The 26,716-nt window shown below is 46.7% G+C and overlaps 2 protein-coding genes across 2 annotated transcripts; one reads left to right on the forward strand and one right to left on the reverse strand.

Moving 5' to 3' along the window:
* The first annotated feature begins 1,042 nt into the window (after positions 1–1,042).
* On the forward strand, positions 1,043–15,759 carry Pnldc1 (PARN like, ribonuclease domain containing 1). Its single transcript, XM_027400964.2, has 19 exons — positions 1,043–1,161; positions 1,515–1,572; positions 1,888–1,961; positions 4,053–4,092; positions 4,738–4,861; positions 4,987–5,075; positions 5,618–5,718; positions 7,097–7,173; positions 7,416–7,559; positions 8,456–8,525; positions 8,854–8,939; positions 9,920–9,975; positions 10,199–10,263; positions 11,404–11,457; positions 11,578–11,620; positions 12,909–13,008; positions 13,299–13,474; positions 13,574–13,672; positions 14,814–15,759. The coding sequence occupies exons 1-19, from the start codon at positions 1,086–1,088 to the stop codon at positions 14,884–14,886; spliced, it is 1,605 nt and encodes a 534-aa protein (XP_027256765.1). The 5' UTR covers positions 1,043–1,085; the 3' UTR covers positions 14,887–15,759.
* Positions 15,760–25,536: 9,777 nt separating this feature from the next.
* Positions 25,537–26,484, reverse strand: LOC100762623 (mas-related G-protein coupled receptor member H). The gene has a single exon (XM_035438770.1). The coding sequence runs from the start codon at positions 26,482–26,484 to the stop codon at positions 25,537–25,539; it is 948 nt and encodes a 315-aa protein (XP_035294661.1).
* Positions 26,485–26,716: the final 232 nt, after the last annotated feature.

The raw sequence follows: 26,716 nt of genomic DNA on the forward strand, positions 1-26,716 counted from the left end.
TTATCTATTCCAATTAACTCCATTTACAACCCTTTCTCAAAAAACTTCGTGGGGGGGGGTCTGGAGAGATGGCTCAGTGGTTAAGAGCACTGGCTGCTCTTCCAGAGGTCCTGAGTTCAATTCCCAGCACCCACATGGCAGCACACAACTGTCTGTAGCTCCAGTTCTGGGGGATCTGACTTCACACCAATGTACATAAAATAAGGTTAAATAAATAATAGTAAAAAAAAAAAAAAAACTTCTTAGGCTGGAGCTTGGGGGGATCATGGCAGCTCTCTGAAAGTTTGTATAATGTGGAGAAGACATATAGACAAGGTGCCTTTACTTAGGAGAAATGTATTTTGAGAAGTCATTTTATTTTTTAAAAGATTAATTTATTTATGTGCATTGGTGTTTTTCCTGCATATATGTCTGTGTGAGGATGAATGATCCCCTGGAACTGTTGTTACAGACAGCTGTGAGCTGCCATGTGGGTGCTGGGAATCAAACCCGGGTCCTCTGGAAGAGCAGCCAGTGCTCTTAACCCCTGGGCCATCTCTCCAGTCCCATTAGAAAAATGGTAAGCATGTGCCTTTTTTTTTTTTTTTTTTTTTTTTTTAGAACACTGACTCCGAGGCATTCAGCATCCAATGGCACAGGAGTCACACTCTGATCAATAAATACCCAAGTGGAAGCAAAGGTATATTTTTTTCTTCCCTTGAGTTAAATACGAAGGGAAGCACCTTACTTAGAAGCCCAGGTCTCTATAAGATTGCAAGTCCAGAACTGAGAGGGTACATTAGACCACAGACTAGTGAGCATGGAGACTGGTCACTGCTTACCTTAGGCAGGCATTTCTACAGGGTAAAGACCACACTAGCTGATCGCCGGTACTAAGGATGCTTTCAGCACAGCTAGGAGCTCTTGACTGCAATACCCTCTGCTTTCCTAGCAAGTTAAGATCAAGGCTGTGGGCATCACATGCAAATTCGTACCAAACTGGTTCTGGCTGTAGCAGGCCACACGCGACGAGAATTAAAGCCCTGCGCAGCGGAAACGCGTGGACAGCACGTGGCCACATCCGGCGCGCCTCGGAACTAGCGGCTATGGACGTAGGTGCTGACGAGTTTGCAGAGACCCTCTCATTCCTGCACGATATCATCGATGAGGCAGACTTTGTGGGTAAGGTACCTGGGGTGGCAGGCCCTGTCATCAGAGTCGCCTGTCAGGGAGAGCCTGCGGACTGGTGTGTGTGGTTCAGTACTAGGTGGGTCTCCAGGCCAGAGGGGCTCATAGAACCGAGAGGAGGTTTTCTCACTCCTGCAGGGGCCTGAAGCAATCAAACCCACCGCTCCTGCTTCTGTTGTCCGGACAGCCCTGTTTGAAACAGTATGCCAGGTTCCTGTTTTCTTTTATTGACTAAATTGGCTTCTTGAGTACCCAGGTGTACACTCGTACCACCTGGAGCATTTACAGTGTGAAAGGTGGCTTGCTGTATGTATGCCCGAGGATCTGTCTATTTTGCTTTCCCGTAGGTCTCGACATAGAGTTCACAGGTCTGCGTTCAAACTCGTCCCGGCCCCAGCAGATCAGGTACGGCTGTCTAACAGTCCAGAGAGGCCCCTCACCAATGTCTCTTTAATTAGGCCTTGCCAGACTAGCACTGTTTCCCAGCAGGCTCCTGTTGGTGTTGCCTTTTTTTAATGGTTTGTGTTGGGTATTTGGGGGGGGGGGCGTTGGGGGATGGGTTGCTCCCACCTGTTAAGAGTTATGCCTTTTTTTTGGTCAAATGCTGGTAGGTGTTCCCTAATTGTGTTAACAAAGACAACCAACCGGTCTCAGATTGAGAGTAGCTGAGCCTGCCCCAGAGGCCTGCTGCCTGTATCTGAGACACCTCTTTCTTCACAGTCTCTTTGATTTGCCATCCGAGTGGTATATGAAGACCCGGCAGAGTGTTCAGCAATTTACAATATGTCAGATTGGTGAGTCTGATGTTCAACTCTTTGTTGTGGATCGTTTAAGAAGGGTTTTTTTGTTTCTGGTCTTTCAAGACAGGGTTTCTCTGTATTGCTTTGGAGGTTGTCTTGGAACCAGGCTGGCCTTGAACTCAGAGATGCCTGCCTCTGTCTCCCTAGTGCTGGGATAAAAGATGTGAGCCACCACCAACCGACTCAAGAAGATTTTTTTGTTTGTTTGTTTGTTTTTGTTGTTGTTGTTTTGTTTTTCGAGACAGGATTTCTCAGTATTGCTTTGGAGCCTGTTTTGGAACTCTGCTCTGTAGACCAACCAGGCTGGCCTCGAATTCACAGAGATTTGCCTGCCTCCCGAGTGCTGGGATTAAAGTTGTGCAGTGCACCACCAATGCCTGGCAATTTGTACTTTTTTTTTCAGAATGAAGTAGGAGTTTATGGCTGCAGTTCAAGGTTTTGTTTTTTCCCTTGATTTAGAAATCTCATTTTTAAAAACAGCTAAATTTTTATGTTTTAGTTGAAGAGTATTTGTTCTTGAGATCTGATTTCAGGGAATTAGTGTATCTTTAGTCAGGGATGTTTGTTTGAAAGCAGATCCGCCTGCCTCTGCCTCCTGAGTATGGGGATTAAAGGTGTGTGCCACCAATGCCTGACTCAGAAGGTTTTTTACTGTCTGGGTTTTCTGTTGCTCTATGACCATTTTCTTCTTTTGGTTTTTGGAGACAGGGTTTCTCTGTAGTTTTGGAGCCTGTCCTAGAATTAGTGCTTGTAGACCAGGCTGGTTCTGAACTCACAGAGATCCGCCTGCCTCTGCTTCCCAAGTGCATTATTTTGTGGCCTAAACAGAACAGTGGTCAGGGATAATCCCTGTTTAAACTATTCCATCATTTGAGCAAAAATATGTGTGGGAGTCTATTATCAAACAGACCTGGTCATATATACAGTTCCATAGACATAGTGTCCTACATAAGGTATATTTAGTAACTACTTGTTTATAATTAAATGCATTTTTATATTTGCACACTGTTACACTTTTGTGCATCTGAGATAGTTCTGTCCTTGAGACAGAATTAGATGTATACTACCAATCATCCACAATGTTTTTAGTTACCCATACCAGCAACAGTGAGTGTTCATTCCTATAAAAAACCCTGGGAATTAATGAGTCTGAATTTTTAATTCAACTTGATAGACTAAAAAATACTCTGATTTACATTTTATAATACTGGGGTCACAAACTTTATGTGAAGGACTAGATAGTAGCTAAGGTTTTGTAGGTGACATTTCTTTTACCAGGCCTGCCTTTGTAATAGGGGTCCTGAATTTTCCAGTAAAATGAATTACAAAACAAGCTCTGGGCCAAGTTTTATGGACCCCTGCTTTTTCTGGAGATGAACATCTGTGTGTGTGCGCACATCTGCATTCCCTTCTATTCTTAGGCTTTTTTTTTCTTATATATTTGAGAAATATAAGAAATTGCTCTCAAGGTTTTTTGTTCTCCATGTTTGAGTGGCTTATTTGCCTAGTAATACAGGGATTTTCAAAGTAGTCAAGTATGTCTGTTTTGTTTATTTTGAGCTTTTAAAATTTAAAGTTGATTCATCATGAGTGTGGGACACATTCTGTCCTTCCACCTTTACATCAGTTCCAGGGATTAAATTTGGGTTTATGTGTAAGTGCCTTTGTCCACTGAGTCATCTCCTGAGACAGAATCTCATACCGAAACCTGGGATCGCCTTAAACTTACAAAATCTTCCTGTCTTAACCTCTGGAGAAATGTAGCCAAATTCTAATACTCCTGCCTCTACCTCCTGAGTACTGGGATTACAGGTGTGTGTAATCGTGGCTCATTTTTAAAGCTACGAAAATGTTGATCTGCTACTTCAGTGCTTTGAAAAGTGGCCATCATTACATTTTGGTAATTTCAGCACAAGCTATGGTGTGGCAGACCTCATGCTGCAGGTCTGTTTTTCAGAAGGGTGGTTTCCCCTTTCTGCAGCCTTCTCTGTCTGTGGGTGCAAAGCATGGGCAGCAGTGTTTGGTCTTTGCTTGACATCAGGTGGCTTTGCCTCTCAGTATTCATTACTTCTGCTGTTTTTCTAGGTTTGTCTGTGTTTTCCAGCATTGAAGGAGAATCAAACAAGTATGTATCACATAACAGCTGTACTACAAACAGCTTTTCCTGTCTCTGTTTGGCAGCTTTGCCTTGAGCATCTGAATCACTTTGCCCTGGACACTCTCTGTTTTGACTTCTGGCTCTTGCATACATGCTGTGCTCTGAAGTAGTACAGTACAGTCTGTGTGGGGGTCTCCCCTGCCCTGTGTCTTAAAGTGCCCGGGCTCTCCTTTCTTTCCCATCAGCTGGTCCTTGTACATCTTTGGGAAGTAGTAAAGTGTGTTGACATCTAGAGAGACTTTGAGCTGCCTGGAAGCTCTCAGGTGCCAGCAGTCAAAAGAATGCTGCACCTTTTGGGGCACCCCTGCCTGGAAGCTGTTGCAGGAACCTGACCCATGTGTGTTGGGGGTTACCTCCATGCTGCTCTGGCTGAATATCTGGAGCCTTTGGGTGGACCATGGACCTATTTCTGCTTTAGACTTTGCTCCTCAAGGACAGTATTATTGCCTATTTTCTTTGGCCACTAGACAGAGCACCTAAATACATTCAGATTTCAGAAAACATTCAGCTCCTTAAGAAATAAAAACCCAGCCCAACCCAGGGCCTGATATATGAGCCAGGCTAGTTTGTCTGTCCTGAACCAGGCTTCTCATCACTGTCTCTACTTTATAGGTATGTAGCCCATTCCTGTAACTTCTTTCTCTTCCCTACAACGTTTGGGATCTTGGACTCGGAGTTCTCTTTCCAGGCGTCTAGTGTTCAGTTTTTGAATCAGTATGGCTTCGACTATAACAAGGTATGAACCTGAAGGAGGGGGCCATGGCTGGGTACTCTGAATGTTCTGTGCCAAGGTGTCCCCTCACTCTGCTGCCCGGCCCTCAGACAGCTCTCACTGTTCTCTTGTTCTCTTCCTGACTTCAGTTCCTCAAAAATGGAATCCCATACATGAATGAAGAGCAGGAGAAGAAAATTAGGGAGAGCATCTTGAGAGGGAACTGGAGAGTCCGAAGGTGGGTTCACACTCCCAAGTGCCTTTGCTTTCCTTATTGCTGTGTTTCCCACCTCTGGCTGGGATGGCTTTGGCCACCTGTACTTTCCTGAGAGGCCAAAACACTGCCCATTTCCTCCTCCTTTCAACTCCCATGAGAACATTACTTTAATCTTGGGGGGAAAAAGTAGTTTCGGAGGTGAGGCTCAGTTGGTAAAATGATTGCCGTGAAGAACCCCAGTTTGATCCTTAAAACACACATTTTTGTCTGCACCTGTATGTGCCTGATGCCTAGGGAGGCCAGAATAGTATCAGATCCCCTGGAACTGGAGTTGAAGAAGGTCAAGCCACCAGGTAGTGCTGGGAATTGTGAGCCTGGGTCCTCTAGAAGAGCATCCAGTGCTCTTAATTGCTGAGTCATCTCTCCAGCCCCCATTTTAAATTTTTAATATTTTGTTACTTGGAGAAAGAACTTAGATTTCTGACAGAGGAGCAGAGGGTGCATCTATGTCCTGTCTTTCTGCATTTCCACCAACATTTCTGCCTCCCTGTGTCCATTTTCAGTTCTCTGGATAAAGACCAAATTAAGGTGGTGATTGACAAGGTGACTAGGTGGCTGGATCTGGCTGAGGAAGGTGACCGGATGACTCTTCCTGGTATTGCTGGTAGGCAAGAGGCCATTCCTCCCCACCTGGGAGCACAGGGAGTGTCTCGGCAATGCACTAGGGGGTGGGGAATAATGCATCTTCTTTGCGAGAAGTCCTAATCTTAGATGCTTCATGACTGGGTCTTGACATTGCTCAGGAGGTAGCTAATCCTGAGGTGAAAGTCCTGACCTGAATTCCCAAGTCCCAAAGGCTTTTTAACCTGCATTGAGGGTCAAGGGTAGAGACTCACTCATGAGCCATTGTTTCCATCCCACTGGAATGCTTGTTTTAGTAACTTGTGGCAATCTGATCCCTCCTGTAGGTAATGCTCAGAGCAGCCTCTGTAGACCCTTTGTCATGAGTCTATGAGGTCAAAACTATCTTAAGGTTGCTTGGCTGTGACAATTTTTTAAAATCACACTCTTGAAGATTTATCTATTTATGATGTGTACAGTGTTCTGCCTGCATGTATGCCTGCAGGCCAGAAGAGGGCACCAGATCTCATAGATAGTTGTGAGCCACCATGTGGATGCTGGGCATTGAACTCAGGACCTCTGAGTGCTCTTAACCTCTGAGCTATCTCTAGCCCAGCTGTGACACTGTCCTGGTGCTGTAGTAATGAGGGTAAAATCTTCCTGCACCGTGGCACAAGCTATGGTAGGCTCAGCTCTGCTGGTAGCCACTGTACTCTTCCTGGCCACTCAGGCTCAGAAAGGAAACTTTACATCTGGAACAGCTGAGTGCCTGTGTGTATTCAATGGAGATGAAAGTGGGTGGCATCTCCAGCCCCAGCTACTGTTTCTGCTGCAATTTTTTTCTTTTTAGTATTTGTTTTAAGCATATGTGTGTTTTGCCCACATATATGTATATGTACCATATGCATGTCTGGTGTACAACATGGACAGAAGAGGGCATCCAGATCTCCTGGAACTGTAGTTACAGGTGGTTGTGAGCCACCATGTGGGTTCCTGGAACAGAATCCAGGTTTTCTTAGATCTGACTGTGTAGCCTCGGCTGGCCTGGAACATTTGATGTAAATGGGACTGGCCTCAAATTCAAAGATCTGGTTGCCTCTGCTCCAGAGTACTAGGAGCAAAGGAATGTAGCACCACATTCAAGTCACTATAAATATTTTTGCTTTTATACTTGTTATTTTTAAACTTTTTTTGCTACTGAAGTGTCTTGTGAGTTGTGACTAGTACTAATTTCTAACAGGGTTAATATGTGTGTCCCTAGACCATCACAGCAGGCACACGGTCCACATGGCTCACGCACCCTGGAAGCAGGCATCTGGCGTAGTCTACCAGTCACAGAGTCTCTCCACCCTTCTCCCAGAGGGAAGGAAAGTTTGATAGTGTCCCAGGGTCTGTGTGTGTCTTGTATTTCCTCGCTGCAGGGTTCCAAGCCTATGAAGTCCAAATGGTCCTGAGGCAGGCCCTCCCCAATATCTGGACAGTGCTGAAAGATGAAGGGGTGAGTCCTCACCTAGCTGTGCCTTCTTAGTGGCCGCCTGTCACCTCTCTGTCAGCCAGATCTGGCCTATGAAAGGCTTCTGTGTGTGTCTGTGTGTGTCTGTGTGTGTCTGTGTGTGTGTGTGTGTGTGTGTGTGTGTGTGTGTGTGTGTGTATGTGTGTGTGTCCCATGTTAAAGAGACACTTGCTTTCGAACTGCATCCCTGGGCGCTCACATGGCCATGCCTCTCTTCTTCACTACAGGTGATTGTGAAGAAGGTCAGTCAGCCTCATCGCTGGTACCTTGAGAATGCCTCTTGCGATCAAATCAGGTGTTGGAGGGAGGAGATTGTGCTCTCTGCAAGGGGCTTTTCTGTCTTTTTCAAGATGTTGGTGAGAGCCCAGAAGGTAGAAAACATCTCTTTTCTTTTTGTTTTTTTCCCGTCATCTTTTGTATTAGTGGTGGTGGATTGTGAAGGCTTCTTTGTCAACAAAATTATCTTTGTTCACTTAACCTTCAGAAGGCAAAGAAGAGATTAAAGATGTCTTTTTTTTTTTTTTTAAATAAGTGATTCTTGGGGGAGGGGGACATGGTTTCAGTGCATTTGACGGCCTCTTCTGGCACCAGACATGCATAATGCATAATGCATAGACATAGTGCAGCCCAAACACCCATTATAAAAGAAAATGACTTACTAGTAAAATTTTCTTGTGACTGTCTTTGTTTTTGCTAACCAGCTTCCTGGACCCAGCCTTGTTTTCCCATGGTGGGTTTGAGGAAAGACTATGACTGTGAGATGCTCCTATGCCTTTGTCCCTTGTAGCAGCACAATAGTTTTAACTACCTAAAATTGCTTAGAGAAATTGTGTCTGTCTTCCAGTACCCTGCCTCAAGTCTCTAGTGTTCACTCATCTCCCCCTCCCTCCTTCCATCTCCCTCCCCTTCCCTCTCTCTCCCCTGCCATCTTCCTCCCCTTCCTTTTTCCTCTCCCCCTTCCCCTCCCCCTCTCCCTTTCTCTCTTCCCTCCCTCCCTTCCCCCATCCTTCCCTCTCTCCCCTTTACCCTTCCTCCCCTTCTCTTCCTCCCTCTCTCTTCACTTCCCCCTCCCCTTTCCTCCTCCTCTTCCCCCCTGCCTGTTCCCTTCTTGCCTTCCATCTCAACAGTCCCATTACCTTGAGTAAGAGTTGAGACAGCCATGCTGGATTATCAGGTGGTCTAGAGTTATGACCTTTATTGAAAGAAGCAAGCGTCAGCCTGATGTTTAGCCTTTCCTTTATCTTACCTGTTGCTTTACTCCAAATAGCCTCTGATAGGACACAATATGATGATGGACCTACTGCATCTCCATGAAAAGTTCTACAAACCTCTTCCAGGTAGGGGTGAAGCTGTGCTCTCATAACCTCAGGTCTGTACCTGTATCATAGTCTGGGTAGAGACCAAGAGACTTCCTCAAGCAGGGTTATATGTACCCTTTTCCTGTTTGGAAAGCCTTGTGGCCTTTACCATAGAAAGTGATAGTAGTAGCATGGCTGGGGCTTTGAAATCATAGATGAGGATTAGGGACATTTCTGGTTCTTGTCTGTACTCTCTGCTTGCTTTACTAGTCAGGCTGGTGGCAAGCTGGGCTAGAGGGTGGGGTGGGTCTGCTATTTCCTTGAACCCACAAATTGATGGGTCCCCCATCTGGACCTTCCTCCTCAGAAAGCTATGATGAGTTTAAGCAGAATATCCACAACCTGTTTCCTGTCATCATTGACACCAAGAATGTGACAAAAGACATCTGGAAGGTAATGCTTTGGGGTAGGGGATGTTGTGTCTATACAGATGACACCTTTCTGTGGATTTTAACATATTCTAGTCCCCAGTTGTGCTATATTTGTACATAGATTGTGTACTTTTTCATTGGACTTTTAAAGATAGGTCAACCCTGGCTGACCTTGAATTCATGACAGTTCTGTCTCAGCCTTCCACATACTGGGATCAAAGGTGTGTGCCATCATGTGTGGCCTGGACAGCTTATTTTAGAGCTCAGTGTGTATTTTATGAACCCGTGGATGCCTAGAGAGTATCACAGTAAAGGATGAGGGAGCCCTCAGTCTGGAGGAAGCATAGGAGTCACAGGTTCTCTGGCAGAGTTAGAGTTACCAGGGGTTGCAAACTGATCCCAGCCCCTGTACACTCCATGTGGTCTAGAGTGGAGCCAGGTGACCCTTGGAAAGCTTCCTGAATGACTGTCCTGTAGCCCAGGTAACACTACATGGGGGAAAGGGAGGCACGGGATTACTTTCGATGCTTTCAGAAATTAAACAGAATAACAAATAGGGGACACCATTAGTGTTCTACAGCCTTGGGATAAGTGACTGGGGAGGAGGGCAGCAGAACTCAGAAGGGGGGCTTCAGTGTAGTCTTGCCCAGAGTTTGATCTTTGATCTTGGGATTTTAGTAACTTGTCACCCCAAGACCTTCTGATTCCAGAATGCCAGATATTCTGCACTTGTGGCCCAGTCCATGTCTCAGGTCCCTGAGCACTCATATTTCATGAGAGTATGAGTTCTTCGAGTGACACTTCTAGCCAGGGTTAGCAGAACATCTATCTCCTGGTCTCCTGAGGCTGGAATGAAGGAATAAGGGCAGCTAGGTCTCTGGGGGAGGAAGGGAAAGGAGGTGTTGAGGCCAGGATTGACTAGGCCCATGTCAGGACCCTTTCTTTGTGAGGTCTGCAGCAGATGTTGACCCCAAGCTCAGTGTTTGTTCTCTGCCCTTGCAGGAAATGCGTTTCCCACGAGTCTCCAACCTCTCAGAAGTGTATGATGTGCTAAGCAGGTGAGGATGGTGCTTCTGGAGCAAGGCCTGTGGCCTCAGCTTCCCAAGACCTTTCTCTGGTTTTAACTTACCCCAAGCCCCTGTTTTGATGTGTTTGCCTGGATCTTTGCCTTTTAAAAAGCATGTGCTGAGTGGATATCTCTAATTTAAGAAACTTGGGGACAAGAGGAGGAGTTATTTTTAGTGAGTTGATTTTACACCCCCCCTTTTTTTCTCCTAATAGTGACTTGAATCCCACTAACAGTACTGGACCAGAGATTATTCATGCAAGCGAGTGTGAAAAATATGGTATGTCCTGAGCCCCTGCCCCTTGCACCGTTGGCCAAGTGCCCTGGTGTAGAAGTTTCTGTCCCATCTGGTCCCACAGCCATTTAGTCCCAAATAAACATACAGAAGCTTATATTAATTATAAACTGTTTGGCCTGTGGCTCAGGCTTCTTACTGGCTAGCTCTCTTAATTAACTCATTTCTATATATGTATCTGCACACGGTCTTGGCTATCTCTCCTTTGTTACGATAAATCTTTCTGCCAAAAGCTGCCAAGCCCCACCGCCACATGTGTGCTTTACGCCAGCTGCCTGCCCGAGTTAGGGCCCAAATTAATACACAGAAACTTGTATTAGGTTCATATGCTGCTTGGCCAATGACTAGGATTCTCATCTGTTAACTCAGTGTTAATTATCATAAATCTATATTTTTATAAGACATCTTATAGAGGATGCCTTTCGCTGGCACCCTGTCTTGCCAGTGGCTCACATGGCGCCGCTGGAGGAGGAAGGGGAAAAGGGACACTTCCTGTTTCTCCTCTCTTAAATATGAGTCTCCTTGCTATGTCACTTCCTGCCTGGAACACCACTTCTCTACATTTTCCAGAATCTTCTTTGACTCCTAGTCCTGCCTAACTTGCTATCATTGGCCAAACATTATTTTGTTCAATAATCAATAAGATAAACATACACAGAAGTACATTCCCCATCACTCCTTCTTCCTAGCCTTCTCTTAGTCTTATTGCCTTGCCTATACTTACTGCCTGGCTACATCCTGCCTGTCCATTGGCTGAAGCAACTTTACTGACCAACCAATAAGAAACATATTCACGGCCTACAGAAGGACCTCTCCCATCACCCTGGGGCTGAGCTGAGGGTTCTATGGTTCCTGGGCAGCAGGCTGCAGAGGCTTGGGTGGGGATTCCTTCCTGGCCTGTCTTGCTTTGCTCTACACAACTCTGAATGTTCAGGGCACAGAAGCCCGCTTTCTCTCTATGTGTGGGATGTAGTCTGCCATGTCTACATGGCAGGGACCAGGGTGAACAAACGTGCAGGAGCAGGGCACACTGTGCTGCATTGTGTGGTGGGTGGCTGGGATGGGAAGAGGGACTTCTTGTTCTAATCACTGTCTGACCCCCTCTCTTTTGGAAAATCACGTCAGCTGAGACCAAGTGCCCCCATGAAGCTGGATATGATGCCTTCCTCTGTGGGTCAGGTAACGTGTTCCCTAATTAGAAGAGCATTCTGCCCTGGGTTCATGTGGTGTTGCACATAGAGTTGAGTTTTCACTTTTCCACAAGCCTTGAGTGGTTACATCTCCAACTTTTTCTTCCAGTTCTTTTGAAAGTGGCGCACTTGCTCCTGGAGAGGGTGCATGAGTGAGTACCCTCCCTTCCATCCTCCATAGGTCTCAACCAGGACCACCATATCGTGAAGGAAAGTGTAGTATGTGGGTTTCTCACCCAGAGCCAGCCTGCCCCAAGGAGCCCTTTCCTTCCGTGCCATCCCCTGCCTGGGTCCTGGTATATATACATCAGGGGACCCACACAGCTGGGTTTGACTAGAGAACTTCCTGGCTCAGTGCCTTGGCTTTGTTAGCTACAAGTGTTCTCACAGCTGTTGGAGGTGACAGTGAGCGAGGGGATAGGATGAGACACATTACAGGGGTTCCTCAAGACTGCAGGCAGGACAGTGAACAGGAGAGGTGCCTGGATGGAGGAACACAGAAACCCAAATCAGAACATGAATGCATTGCCCCTGGTGGTGGCCTCCTGATGAGCTGGCATATGAGCACCAAGAGCACCTTTGTGTGACAGAGCTGTTAGTGGGGCTCATTAATTCCACAGGAGGATTTTCTCATAGTTGTGACCTGTTCTTCAGGACTGGCCTAGCAAATGTTTTGGACTATAATCTGTTAATTTAGGAACCTCCTTTATCTGTCTATTTTGGCCACAGATATACATACAAATGTTGTATGACATATTGATGTGAGGCTTATAACTTACGTGAGGGACCTGCCAGCTGGTTTCCTCTTCCTCTGCTGTGGCAGCATTCAGGTGCCCACTGGCAGTTGCTGTGTGCTGGCACAGTGGGCTGCTAGCAGCAGTGTGGCTCAGTCCCTGGGGCCAGGCCTTCCTCCCTTTGTTCCTTTTAGCTTCAGGACTGGAAAACCCTTCTCAGGTTAGAGGAGCTCATGGCTGTCTAGGCCTGCCAATTCTGGGATCTGTGTTTGGGGTGCAGCTGGTAGAGATGCTGGTGGCAAGGGATGGCCTTTATGTGGAGTCAAGGGTGATGTCACTTCAGAGAGTATAAAGTAGAGCTTCATCCAGACAGGGGCCTCTCTCATTCTCTGAGCCTGCTGCCAGTGCTGGTCAGCAGAGAAGCTCTTGGTCTAAACTCTGCTTGTATGTGTGAAGGAAGCCCACCAAAATGAGCCCCAAAACTTGGCAGAGGTGGAAAGAAGAGGTGCCTGAAGCAGCCCCCTTCCCTGCTCCCAAACCAGAACCTTAGCTATTAGCCATCATGTGGTTGCTGGGAATTGAACTCAGGGACCTCTGGAAGACCAGCCTAGTGCTCATACCGCTGAGCCATCTCTCCAGCCCCTCAGAACCTTAGCTGTGCCTGACATCTTGCCTGAGTGCTTCTGGCTTTTATCTGTCCATGCAGTGCTGGTTCTGTGGACGAGCTCACCTTCTCACAATACCTGGATGTGCTGGAGCCCTATGTGAACCAAGTGAATCTTATCCGAGCTGGGGTTCCTAAAATTGTGAGTATGTCTCACTCTGCTCTCTGACTGACCTTGCTCAGGCCTGTGATGGGCAGCTGCCTAACGCTCTCTGATGTGCTGTGGGGTCCTGATGACAATGCAGTGGGAGCCAAGGAGAAGGGTCACTCCCTCCCCATAATACTTGTTTCTTCTGTTTTTCTGTCAATCTGCGTAGATTCACTCCTTCTCCTTCCTGCTCCAGCCCTGAGCAGAGCATCTAGGTTCTTGAGCATTTTAAGGTGTATGAGGTGTCATGAACCATGGAGAATTTCTTGGTTTTGTTTGCCTAGAATCTTTCTGGCCCAGATTACCCCAGTATCCGGCCTCCTGTACTCATCCTTACTGTCAAGAGGTGGCCTGGGGTCACCGAGCATCAAGTCTACCGTGAGTTCCAGAATCTTTGCAAGTTCGATGTCAGGCGATTCACCCAAAACCAGTTCCTGCTCCTCACCAATAAGTTTAAGGAGTAGGTATCCGACTCCAAGCCCCTGTTTATCCTTACTGCCTCTTTAGTGGCTGTATGTGGCTACATTATCTGCTGACTTGTGCAAACTTCTTTTGGCAGTGCCCGCAGCGTCTTGAAGGAGTACAGGAGCCACCCAACCCTGCAGGTCGCCCTGTACCGCTACTGGAAACATTCCCCCAACATCACCTGCCTGTTAAAGTGAGTCACCTGCCCGCTGAGGTCCCATGTGGTCTGGTTCTAGCCCCTCACTAGCTGAGTTGTCAAGCAGTTGTTGACAGATGTGAAGTGAAGCTTATTCATTCATTCAGACCATCCCACTGGAATGTTGGGTCCTGCTTTATCAGTGGGCCAAAGTGAAACTCTCAGCTAGTGGGAGAAGTACAGAGGAGATGATAGGAGAGACCTGGGGTGAGGCGAGGATACAGTGCAGAGACGATGGGGAGAGACCTGGTGTGTGTGTGTGGGGGGAGAGTGCAGAGGAGATGATGGACATTTCAGTAAGATTCACTGAAGTAAGGAGTGGGGAACAGCATTCAGGCAGGTGGTAACAGCCCTTGAGTGGAGAGCAGGGGGCCAATAAAGGGGAACAAGCAAAGGGATAAGGTATGGAATGGGTCCCATCCAATGGGGGCTACACCTTGAGGGCTGTTGATATAGGAGAAGCCAAGTGTTGAGGGATTGAGAGGAGGGATGCAATCCACCTCCCATTTGCAAAAGCCTTGCTGTCTCCTGTGCCAATGGGGGGCATCATCAGGGCAAGTATGGCTGGGTGATGGGAAGGGGGTCAAGCAAGCAGCAGCCCTGAGGGGAAAAAAAGGGTTGGGGCCAAAGTGACTGAAACACCAGACTTGGAGTTGCTGAAGCTTTGTGAGGCTACAAAGGATTTAGGAGCCACAGCTGCCATGGACAATCTACTTGCGGGCAGTCTCTTGACCTGCGAGTCTCTGACCTCCATCTCTGGGAGGCAGCTTGCCTGTACTGATCCCAAGAGGCAGACATTCGTCATTGGCATCCAGAGAATGGCTGAAAGGCTATTTGTGCTGGGGATGTAGCTCAGGTGGTAGAGTGCTTGCTTAGCTCTGGGTTCACTCCCTGGCACTCCCTAAACTACACGGTGGTCCACACCTGTAACTCCAGCACTTGGGATGCAGAGGACCAGGAACTTAGAAAGTCTGAGTCTGACGCCAGCCTGGGATACTTGAGAGCTTGTCTCAAAAGACATTTGGTTGGACAACATTGGGAGGAGAGAATGGAGAGCAGAGCCTGTGCCAGTTGCCACTGGTCCCCAGGCAGACCCTGCCCTGCCCAGGCATCTGACTCTTGGGTCTTTATCTTACAGAGTCTGCAGCATCATCACCACCTGGGCCATAGTTGCATTTGTCCTGGGCAGATCCAGTCCCAGAGTGCGTTGATCCTCGACTACTGGGAGAGCTTCCCGGGATGGCCCTCATGACTTGTCTGTATAAACAAGTTTGTTTTCAGGAAGACCTGTATGGTGGTCCTTTTATTATTTTGTTCTGTTCTGAATGTGAGATTCTATACCTTTGTACATGGCCAATGCATTCCTTCCTGTAACTGCTGGGGGAAGTCCTGGCCACTTGGGTTGGAGCCACTGCTCTAACATGCCCAGAATTTTTTGATGGGTATGTGTGAGCGAAGGGGCTACTGGGACAGGAGCTGGCAGAGACTAAGGAAGAGCTGCTGCTGCTGCTGCTGCTGTAAATTCAGTAGAAGCTGTGTAAGCACCACACTGCAGGTATCTGGCCAACACTGGGATGCAAAAAACAGACTTCCAGGGCTCCAGGCTCACAGAACTGGAGGAGAGCAACACCGAACAGGTCAGCAGGAGTAATGCTGAAGGAGAAGCATGCCGCGCTGGCACAGAAAGGGATGTCAGTCACCAAGTCATGGGACTTCCAGGGTTCTGCTGATTCTGCCCCAGCCAAGTGGCACAGGTGTGCGAAGTTCATAGTCCGTGATTGGAGCCAGCCAGCACTACTACTATCATGTTACTGCTCGAAGATTGGGACACAGCCATCTGAAGACCTCTTCATCTCAAAGAGACAAGCCGTATCACTTCTCTTTCCAGAGCTGAGAAGACTACCCAAGCTCCCTTCCTTAAGTTGTGGGATGTTGCAAACTCAGTCTCCCCACCCTGATAATCAGTGATAATCAGTTTAAGATGCCTCTCAGGGGTCTCTTCCTTTGCTTCCCCCCACTTCCTTCTCTTCTAAAGCAACCTCAGCTCTGGGCTAAGGTGGTTTGTGTTCCTGCTTGCAGGCACCTGGACCCCCCCACCCCCACCCCTGGCTTTTGTAGAGACTTCCTTTCTCCTCTGGTCCCTGTGGTCGATCATAGCTGGGTCCTGGTTTGGAGGGCCCCATCCTACATCTTTGTTCTGCATGGTCCCCTGGGACTATAGTGGTTTTGAGCCCACTTGCCCTGGTGCCTACACTTCACTGTCCCACGGTAGAGGCCACCTTCCTCAGCAGGATTTAGTGGAGAGCTGTGGAGGTGTGTGCAGGATGGGTGACTGGAGGAGCTGTCTGAAGTAGCCCCCTTTCACCTGACCTTTTTGTCCACAGAGCCAGCCTCCTGACTCCAGTCCCACCATCTTAATCTTCCCTGTGCTCCTCTGAGGGGCCTGAGTGAAATCCTCTGGTTCCAGGAACTTAGGTAGCTTCCCATTGGATGTTTATTTTTAGTTTTGTTTTTTGTTTTTGTTTTTTTTTGTTTTTTTGTTTTTTGTTTTGTTTTTGTTTTTTGTTTTTGTTTTTGTTTTTTTTTTGAGACCAGGATCTCTCTATGTAGCCCTGGCTGTTCTGGAACTTGTGTAGATCCAGGCTGACTTCAAACTCAGATCCGCCTGCCTCTGCCTCCCAAGTGCTAGGATTAAAGACATGTGCCACCACTGCCTGACATGGGTGTGGGGTTTTCCATGGGGCTCACACTTAGTTTTGAGGTTCCTGTAGCCTGCTGCCCACACAGGGCCTGAGGCATGCCAGCCCCAGCTTCCTACCAGCCTGGCTGCTTGGACACTTATCTGTTTGGATTGCTCTTTATCAGCATGCTTTTTCTCTTTCTCTCTCCATAACTCCACTCAAACTCTTCAGAATGTAGGATGCTGTGAACAAACCATGCCTGTTTTTAGAGCTGTGAAAAAATAAACCAAATAAAGCCTCTCCCCAGAGCCTGCTTTGTGAGTCCAGGCCTTCTGGCACTCATCCCATCGCCTCTGCTCCAACTTTCCAAAATTCTGAGAATCTCAGAAGCCAAGAATTTGACTTTTTGGGCAAGCCTGCTCTCCCCCAGATGATTGATGGACAGCACCTCTAAACAGGAGGACAGGGACCCTCCTTAAAAATCACAATGTTTCCCCCAATTTTTGCTGTTCTACAAATAAAGAGTAATTTCTCAACCAGTATTGTGGGATTTGATAGGCTGCTGTGCTCTGAACCATTGACTCCATATTCCTTAGTGTCACAGTGCCACAACATAGTACATGAGAAGGGTTCACTCCTAGGTTAGGAAGTTCAAGGTCTCATTCCACCCCTGTTTTCCTTCCCTCCCTTAGAAGAAATCATGGAGAGAAAAGTGTACCTTGAAGACCTTGGGCCCACACACCTTCCACTAGGCCTCATTTCCTGCAGGTCCACTGCCTCCCAGTGGTGCAGCCTTAATGCAACAGACATTTAAGGGGCATCCGACAAGCACTGTCTGAAACATAGCAGTGCAGTTCTTGGCTCCTTATTCCCTTTTAATTTCAGGAACTGTCTGAACCAGACGCATGTCGTAAGTGCATGTTTGCCCATACCACCTTGTCTTGGACTGGTGGGAACCCTTTCTTGGCTTTTCAGCACCAGTGTAGTTTCGACATAGTTTCTAAATTGTTGTAGTCCAGATCATGTGACTGCACATTAGCCAGGTTTTTGCTCACACGCCACTTCTCTACAGAGAGGCCACTCCAGACCACCATGTCCAACAAGTGCTCTATCCTTAGTCCTTCACTCAGTTTTATCTTTTTCCCCTAGTGCCCAAGTACAGTATGACACCTGCAGGGGGCTGTATGACAATCTGTCCAGAGACTCCACAGGAGTCTTAGCCCTGTGCCCAGGTTGTGTACATGTGTAACTGTTAATGGGTATGTCTAAATGTCCTTGGGATCCAAAAGGGATGACAGATCTCATAGATGGTTGTGGGCTGTCTAGTGTAGGGACTGGGAACTGAACTTGGGTCCTCTGCAAGAGTACCATGTCTTTTAACCACTGAGCCATCTCTTCAGACCCTCAGGAAAGGCTTTGAATGTTACAGTGGGGGAAAGACACAGACTAGAGAGATGGATTTCCTCCCAGATTTTAATCATTAAATTGGGATAGGCTTCTTGGCTTTCTCACCCTCCTCACAGATCTCATGTATGCAAGTGTATTACATATGCAAATCAAGCATTTAAGCTGGGTGGTGTAGTGGTTGCATACCTTTAATCCTAGCACTCAGGAAGGTGGATCTCTGAGTTAGAGGCCAGCCTGGTCTGTTCCAGAACAGCCAGAGCTCTATAGTAAGACTATCTCAAACAAATTGTTAACTAATAATCGTAACTTTCTTTGGCATATATGTTAGGTTAACATTAAAGATGAAGACAAATTTACAAACTAATGAGATAACTGCTTGTTTATTTTTATATAAAGAACTAAATCTTGCCTGAATATTCAAAAGCCTCATCAGTGTTTTTCAGAATTGGCTGATATCCTGATTTTATAATTGTCAGTTTTGAGGATACTATTTCATGTAAATTCATAGTACAAAGTGGTAGAAGTATGTTTGGGGCCATTTCAGAAATTGTTGGAATTATGTCCTAACCTTAAGCCAAAATTCATGTTACATTTTTAGATTTGAAATTTAAGCAACTTAACCAGAAAATTTTAGAATCCAACAATTGTTTAGAAATCAAAATTGTTGTAATTCAAGTATACGCTGATACATGCTGAGGAATTTCGGGATGCATAGTCTGCCTTAATTTCCCCTGATGAAACCATTATATGTGCAGGAAGCTTTGTGCTTGTGGTAAGGACAGGACAGTTCATAGCACACGACAGTCTCAGGTCTGTGTTTCAAGCAGCTTTTTTGTTGGCACTGCGTGGGGTAAAAGCATGTCCAGTGCAAGGGTTATGGTGAAGTCACGTGATGCTGGAAGGGCTGTGGGCAAAGGGGTCCATGCTGATGGAACTGAAAGTTCATGAAATATATCTGGCAAAGCAAAAGGGGAAATTAGTTCAGTAAAATGTGTCTCGGCATTTAGAGCCCGCACTGAGGGATCATGTCTGTCACTTGCCTTCACTTGCCCAGACAGGGTGCTGGCCCTTACATTGTACTCCTTGGATTAGGCAAGCAAAGGGTTCCTCAAAACAGCAGGGAATTCTCAAAAGGTAAGGGTGAAATTTTAAGAACTGTAGCTGGTAGCTGGTGATGGTAGCACATACCAATAATCACAGCACTTGGGAGGCAGAGACAGGCAGATCTCTGTGAGTTTGAGGCCAGCCTGGTCTACATAGCGAGTGCCAGGACAACCAGGGCTGCACAGAGAAACCCTGTCTCAAAACAAAAGACTGTCTATAATGGGGGCCTTTGCAGCTGAGTGCTGATAGTGGGTGTGGTGACCTCCGGTGATGGACATAGTGTCCCCCAGACACATCATTCTCCCACAGATGAAGTACCTGAACCCTAGGAGATTGGGAAAGTTGATCAGGGGACAGAGCTGAGCAGAGTCTAAACCCGCTATTAGCTGCCCCAGGGCATATGTGCAGGTGTGGTGGAGCCACACACAGTGTGACCTGTAGAGGAGCCTTGTCAGGAGATGGAGACAAGGGACTCCTTCTGGCCAGCACCTCCACAGGGTGAGAGGCCTGAGTGGGGTTCTCCAACAGGCTTCCTGCTCTGGGTCCCGGGTAGTGAATGATACCTGGTCCTGGAGCACAATGATCTTCTCAGCGAGGAGCTACGGGTCAGTGTTTCTGGTGCTCTGTCTCCCTACATCATCAGCGGCAGTCGGTGTGGACAGGCCTAAGCATTGGCAGCATCTGCCACCGTATTAGGTGAGTCTATCCATCGTCTGTGATCTGGCTGCTAGAGATCTCTTCTCACAGGCACTTTTTTTCAGCTATCTTGTATTCCTAAGGTGTGGACATGGCCATGCTGGGTCCTTTGTGTCTTCATCACGTTTGTTCCCACCAACCCAAGGGTTTACCACTCTCTCTGTGAGGCCACAGATCCTGGTGCAGGGGATTCACCTTCCGACCTACCCCAGATCCCCATTTTTTCCCCTGTGACATCCCATCCAGTCAAGTTAGCAGGTCAGGGGCTCTGGTACCCACTGAAGGGCAGGTCTCCTGGTGTCCCTTCCAGCATTTCAGCCTTTGTCCTCCAGGCTGTAACCGGAAATGTTGACTCGGTGCTTAGAAAGTGGATCAAGGGGGCTGGAGAGATGGCTCAGAGGTTAAGAGCACTGACTGCTCTTCCAGAAGTCCTGAGTTCAATTCCCAGCAACCACATGGTGGCTCACAACCATCTGTTATAAGATCTGGTGCCCTTTTCTAGTGTGTAGATATACATGGAAGCAGAACATTGTATACATAATAAATAAATAAAATATTAAAAAAAAAGAAAGTGCATCTCAAGCTTGGTTTTTCCAAGGAACAGCGGCAGGTCTGATGTCATGCAACCCAGTTCCTTCAGCCCTCACCTGGGTGCCAGTAGAAGCCTTCTCTCCAGAGGCCACCTTGGTTCAGAGCAGATGGCCTCTGAAAGATGTGCTGGAATCCTAACATCACCTATAACTAACTGCTCTGGAAACAGGGTCTGTGCAGTTCATGAAAGTGAGAGCACATTTCAGTGTCATTGCACGGTTCACTCTGGCAGTGAGTTTTCAGGTTAAATTCAGTGTCTCCAGTCCCTAGCCCACACCACCATCTTCAGACCCTTACCCAGTGATGCTTCTGGCCATGCTCTCATGGGTACTAGGTTGGCCTCAAATCTACTAGGTAGCCACAGGTGGCCTTGAACTCCTTATTCTTTTGGTTTCCACCTTTAGAAAATTATTTATTTTCTGTGTAGGGGTGTTTTGTCAGCATGCATGTCTGTGCACCATGTTTGTGCAGTGCCAGGAGAGAGGCCAGAAATGGGGTGTGGTATTCCCTGAGACTGGAGTTTGAGATGGTTGTGAGCTGCCATGTGGGAGCTGGAAATCAAAACCTGGTTCTCTGGAAGCATAGCCAGTGCTCCTAACCATTGAGCCATCTCTCCAGCCCCTGGTCCCACTTTGTGAGTGCTGGGACTATAATCATTTGTTACCATTCCTAGTTTATGGGGCCCTGGGAATCAAACCCAGGGCTCCATGCATGCTAATCAGACAGTCTACCAACTGAGTGACATTCCTTCTCCCTTGAAATAATTTGTTTTTGTTTTTCAAGACAGGTGCTTTGTGTATAGCCCTAGTTGTCCTGGAACTTGCTCTGTTGACCAGGCTGGCCTTGAACTCACAGACAACTACCTGCCCTGGCCTCCCAAGTTCTGGGATTAAAGGCGTGCTCCCCTACTATCCATCTTGAAATAGATTTGTTTTAAGTTACTTTAGAGAGATGGAAACAGGGGATCAGGAGTTAAAGACCATCTTCCACTACTTCCTGAGTTCAAGACTAATCTGAGTTACTTGTCTCAAGAACGCTGAGAACTATTAAGCCCAGCACTGGGGGGCAGGGGTGAGGATGGGGGAAGAGGCAGGTAGATATCTATGAGCTTGAGGCCAGCCCAGTCTACAAAGTGAGTTCTAAGCCAGCCAGGGCTAAATAGTGAAACCCTGCCTTAATAATAATAAATAAATAAAGAGCTAAAACCAAAATATATCTTTAAATAGCCATTCAATTTTAATCCTCCCTGCAAGCAAGCACTGCTGTCTGTTTCATCCTTTGTTGTGTTGACATTCGCTTAGGACAATGCATATCCAGGCTCACTCAAGACTTAACTGCAAGTGTGTGGTGAGTGCATAGGAGCAGACTTCTGAGACCTCCACTTCCACACTCTAGAGCTCATCCTGCTCCTAGTATTTCCCCTGTGCCCTCGCTCCAATAATTTTTGGGCCTCTGTCTGGGAAGGCAGTCCCACTTCCAGAATAGTCCCAAGTGCAGTGACTCTGGGAAGGGACAAGGAAGACACGTCTGTCCATGCCAGCTGAGGCCTGGCTCTCTCCTTTTCTGCCGCCTGGAGGCAGAGAAAGCACACAGAGAAAAGGGAGAGCAGCAGAGCTGGTTCACTCTGCTTTTCCTTCCTGACTTTATCAAGGGAGGCAAGGGTGGGTCAAGAGCACTGAGCCTGCCCATGCATTTCCTCCCAAACTAAGGTCAGGGAAGGTCAGTCAGCTGGAGCAAAGGACAAGGCTACCTGGATGCCTAATGCTGCTTGATGGTGTTTTTAAATTGCTTACTTTTAAAGATTCATTCTTAAAAATTATGTGTATGTTTTACGGGTGCGTGTGAGTGCACGTGTGTGTGTGTGTGTGTGTGTGTGTGTGTGTGTGTGTGTGTGTGTGTGTCTGCATGGGGTGTGACCACGTGAGTGCAGGTTCCCCTGGAGGCCAGAGGACAAAGACATTAGATCTCTCTGGAGCTGGTATTACATGCAATTGTGAAACACCTGATGAAGATGCTAGGAAACAAACTCTGGCTGTTATTATTCAGGCATCTGTACTGATGTATGGGGGTCCTGACAGGACATGCCCTCAGCTGCAGCCACTAAGAGCACCACCTGTGCATATTCACTATGTTCCCTTTTAAAAAGGCCCTGCCCACCTCCCATCCCTCTCTCTGTCTCTGTCTGTCTGTCTCCCTGTCTCTGTCTCTGACTCTCTGTCTCTGTCTCTGTCTCTCTGTCTCTGTCTCTGTGTGTGTGTGTGTGTGTGTGTGTCCCCTCCCACTCCCTCTCTTTCCATCTTTCTCCTCTCCCCTGCTGCTCCTGTCTCCTGAGGCTGGTCTCCCCACTTCCCTTTCCCCCTTTTATGATCCCTTTCCCTAATTAAAAACAAAACAAAACAAAAAACCCCTCTGCTTGAACCCTGCCACATGGCATCTTTTTTCGTGCTGTTTTTCTTAAATTACAACACCAGTCCTCTGGAAGAAGAGTACCTCTTGGGTGCCTGAAACTTCCTGGAGCCAGAAAGAGAAGGTGCACAGGTTCTGGCCTCATGGGTTGACCAGCCTAGAGGCTGAGGGGGGAGCCAGACAACACAGGCTTACTATGTACTTTTCCCAACACCTGAGACAAGACCACAGACAGTACATCCTCAAGAAATGTTTATAAGGGAATAGACGACAACAGTATTATAATACTCTTCTTATATGGGACCAAAAGCATTTTTTATGATTGAATTCTGCTATTTAATTTTTAAATACTTACACTATGTGTGTGTCGGGGTGGGGTGGGGTGGATGCACACGTGTGGAGGTTAGACGACAACTTGCAAAAGTCGATTCTCTTCCCACTGTGTGGGATCCAACTCAGGTTACCAGGGTTAGCAGCAAGCACCCTTTACCTACTGAGCCTTCTCACTGCCTGGCTCCAGCTGCCTAAATACACAGTTTACAATACAGAGAGACACATACATCCAGAGACAGGTGTTTCTCGGATCCCTGGTGATACAGAATATGAAATAAAATACTGTCCTGAACTGACTGGAATCAGGTTCAGGAAGATCTGACTGACTTCCCAACTCCTTCAAAGAGCATCCTTCACCCCTGGGGAGCTCCTGAGGGCTTCTGTTAGGAGAAGGAGAGTAAATCCTTGAGTTGAAATAAGTGATTGCAAGCCACAAGGGCGGAGAGTAAGGAAACCTCCCGGGGGCTGCTTTAGGTAAGTCATAAATTTGTTTTTCTGCCTTTTGACATTAAAAACAAAAAGAGAAAAATGCTTGGCTGTCAGGGTCACTCTTATGGTTTCACAGTATTAGAAGCTGGTCCTGTGTATGAGGGATGTGCTCCTCAGACCACAAAGGTGGAGACACAGTGGTGTCCTAAGAGGCCCCTCATTCATATTTGGCAGGGAGTATAGCTCATGACACAGTGCTTGCCTAGTGCATGAAGCCTTGGGCTTGTTCCCCAAGCACCACACATACCCATACAGCAATGTATTTTAGGCCTTGCCATTTGTTTGGGCTAAAACAGCATTCAACTATTTTACTTAATCGTTTATTTTGAGTCAGGATCTTACTAAGTGGCTCAGGATGCCTTCAAACTCACAGGAATCCCCTTGCTTCCACCTCTGAGTTTTCCAATTATGGATATGCCTGACTCCATTCTGTTGTCTTAATTAACATTTTTGATAACTATTGAGTTAAAAAAACTTCTGACTATGGGTAATTTTTGCTTGTTTGTAGTGGGTTTATAAATTACCCACCATTTAATCTTTACCCCTTTATCTATTTGTATCCCATCATTTTAATCCTTAGTTTAGTGGAACATTCCATACATTAAGGGGTATTATCCTGCTGTCATATTTATTAAAGTACATTTTCTAACTCATGATTTGTCAAGTTGGAACTTCTCATCATAGTTGGAACAGGCCTAATGCCACCAAATCCTAGAGCATTCAGTATAACCTCTAGTTTGCCAGGTTCACATTTAAGGTTTTTTTCTTATGAAAGCCAGTTGCATTATGGGATTTTATCCCAATAAGAAAATGACTCGATGAGCAAATTCTATAAATAGTGCTGAGAAGCTGGGCCTGACCTTAAAATAGCAACGTCCTTCCACTGTGCCTTGGGACTACAGCAGAATGTTTTCTTTGCAATAAAAACAGAAAACACTCCATTTCAAAAGTATCTTCAGCAGCCTTACCAGTCAGCCACTCAGCAAAGATCTGAGGAATGAGGGATGATGTTTTAGGGAGGTCAGGCTATAGCTGTATGCTGGGATATGGGAGGGAAAAGCATGGATTTGTTTTGTACACATTTTACAACAAAATACACTACACGTTGCTCCTGGGTGTGCAAGCGCCTTATATTTAAGCAAAGGAAAGAAGGAGAGAGGAAGGGACAAAAGGAAAGAAATGGGGAATGGTAGAATGCTCCTGTAATCCCAACACTCAGGAGCCTAAGGCACAGCATTGAAAGCCTGAGACCAGACTGAGCTACAGAGTAAAACCTTGTCTCGAAAAACTAAGTAAGGATAGAGGGAAATCAGAGAAGGAGGGAGCCTGGGGGTGTGGGGAAAGGCGGGAAAGGAGATAAAGAGAAAACATCCATACTCAAGCAAAGCTTCACTCATCCTTGGTGAGGCTCCCTCTAATTCTTACAGGATGGCATCTTTAAAGGACTCATGGGACATCCTGTCTATCTCTCAATTGGTCCCATGATAAATTCTCAGTGAATGAGTAGTGAAGATGCTTGTAAGATAGCATGAATGCCCTTATATGTACTAACATGTTTTTCTCTGATGCATTCAGAGGACAAGATAGAAAGAGGAGACCCAAGGGAGAAAAGGTGAGGAATGGTATTGGTGACTACAGTATGAATAGTTTATGGTGTCTCTCAAAGACTGCCCTGGGTTATATAGTCTCAAGGGTGGATCTGAGGGTCAGACTCCTTAGGGCACAGTCTGGCTCAGGACCATCCATACCCTGAAACCTTACTAAACCTCTTACCTTTATCTGTGACAGTAGATTAGTAGCAGTGGCTCATAAGATTGACAAGTGAGACATTGTTATGACACATAGAGTTTTGTGCTGAGAAGGTGGGAATCAAGCCAGGGTCAGGGGCTGTGCTAGAGTACTTGCCCAGCATGTATGGTGTTCAAGAGCCAATGCCCAGTACTGGCAAAAAAATTAGCTCCCATCAAATTACCAAGTATGTCATGTGTACAGTGTGTCTTGTTATCATTTCTTTCCTGGAGGAATGAAGGACTTTCTCTTTAATCTTAGGTGAGCCACCAGGTGGAATGGTAGAGAAGTGGTTAAAGAATATCGTTATATTCTCATACAGGAATAACATCAGCCATCCTTCCTTGGGGATGTCCTAGCAGAAGTTCATGCAACATTCTCCCTCGAGCCCACCTCTGGCTTTTCCTCAAAGACCTTCTGCAGTGCTTCTTTTAGAGACTTCCTACTCCTCTTCCTCCGCAGACTGCCTACCACAAAGTAGACAATTGGGTTGATGCTGCTGTTAATCGTGGACAGCATGTTCAGGTAGGGGAGGGAGTACCATACAGACTCATCTGTTGTGTACGAATAGTAGGTGATGATAAGTAACACCTTCATGGGCATGGCGAAGAGGAGAAACAGGATGACCGTGACCATGATGATCACATAGAGCTTGACTGGTTGGCGTGGCTTCAAGTTACAGCAGACCTGGATGAAGAGGATTAAATTGGAGAAGACCATGAGAGGAACAAAGACCAGGAATGTCAAGATACAGGAAAACAAGTACACATAACGGCATTCTGGGAATTGAGGCATCAATTTCATAATGCAGAAGAAGTTTTCCAACCCAGAGACAAGAACAGAGAGGGCCCACAGCAGTGCACAGGCCACAGCGGACTGGTGCTTTGGGCGTCGACACTGGTACCAGATTGGGAAAAGTACTGAGAGGCACCGCTCCACGCTGATGGCTGTGAGGAGGTGCAGGCCCGTGTTGTAGCCAAAGAGCATGAAGAAGACAGTATAGGTCAGTAAGGTGTCATCATAGATGTGGAAGGTATTCACTAGTTGAATGATGGATGAACAGAGGAGAACCAAGAAGTCGGCAATGGCAAGATGTAGGATGTAGACAGTGAATGGCTTCCTCTTGATACAGAAGATTAGGAACCATATCAAAAGTCCATTCCCAGCTAGTCCCAGCACACAAATCACCAGGGAGACACAAATATAAATATAGTCAGCCTCTTGATTTGAAGACCAGGTGGTTTCATTTAGGGATTTGTTTCTGGTGTATTGTGTGGATTCCAGAGGACAAAAGGTCGTGGACAATGGCTCCATTCTTGGGAAATCTCTTTCTCTGTGGTCTCCTGTGGTCACAAATGAAACACAGTGACAGTTGTCATCTACTCAGCATCTTAAGATGGTTTTATATTACTGGGGAGGGATGAGGTTAGCCAGAGTCTGTCTTCTCATCTTCTTCATTGCCTGCCCCATTCTCCTTTCTTCAGTTCTCTACCCAGCAGACACCACTGAAATGTTCCACATCCCCTCCACTAACACCAGGGCTGAC

Source organism: Cricetulus griseus, chromosome 2, assembly GCF_003668045.3.
Source record: "Cricetulus griseus strain 17A/GY chromosome 2, alternate assembly CriGri-PICRH-1.0, whole genome shotgun sequence".
NCBI lineage: Eukaryota > Metazoa > Chordata > Mammalia > Rodentia > Cricetidae > Cricetulus > Cricetulus griseus.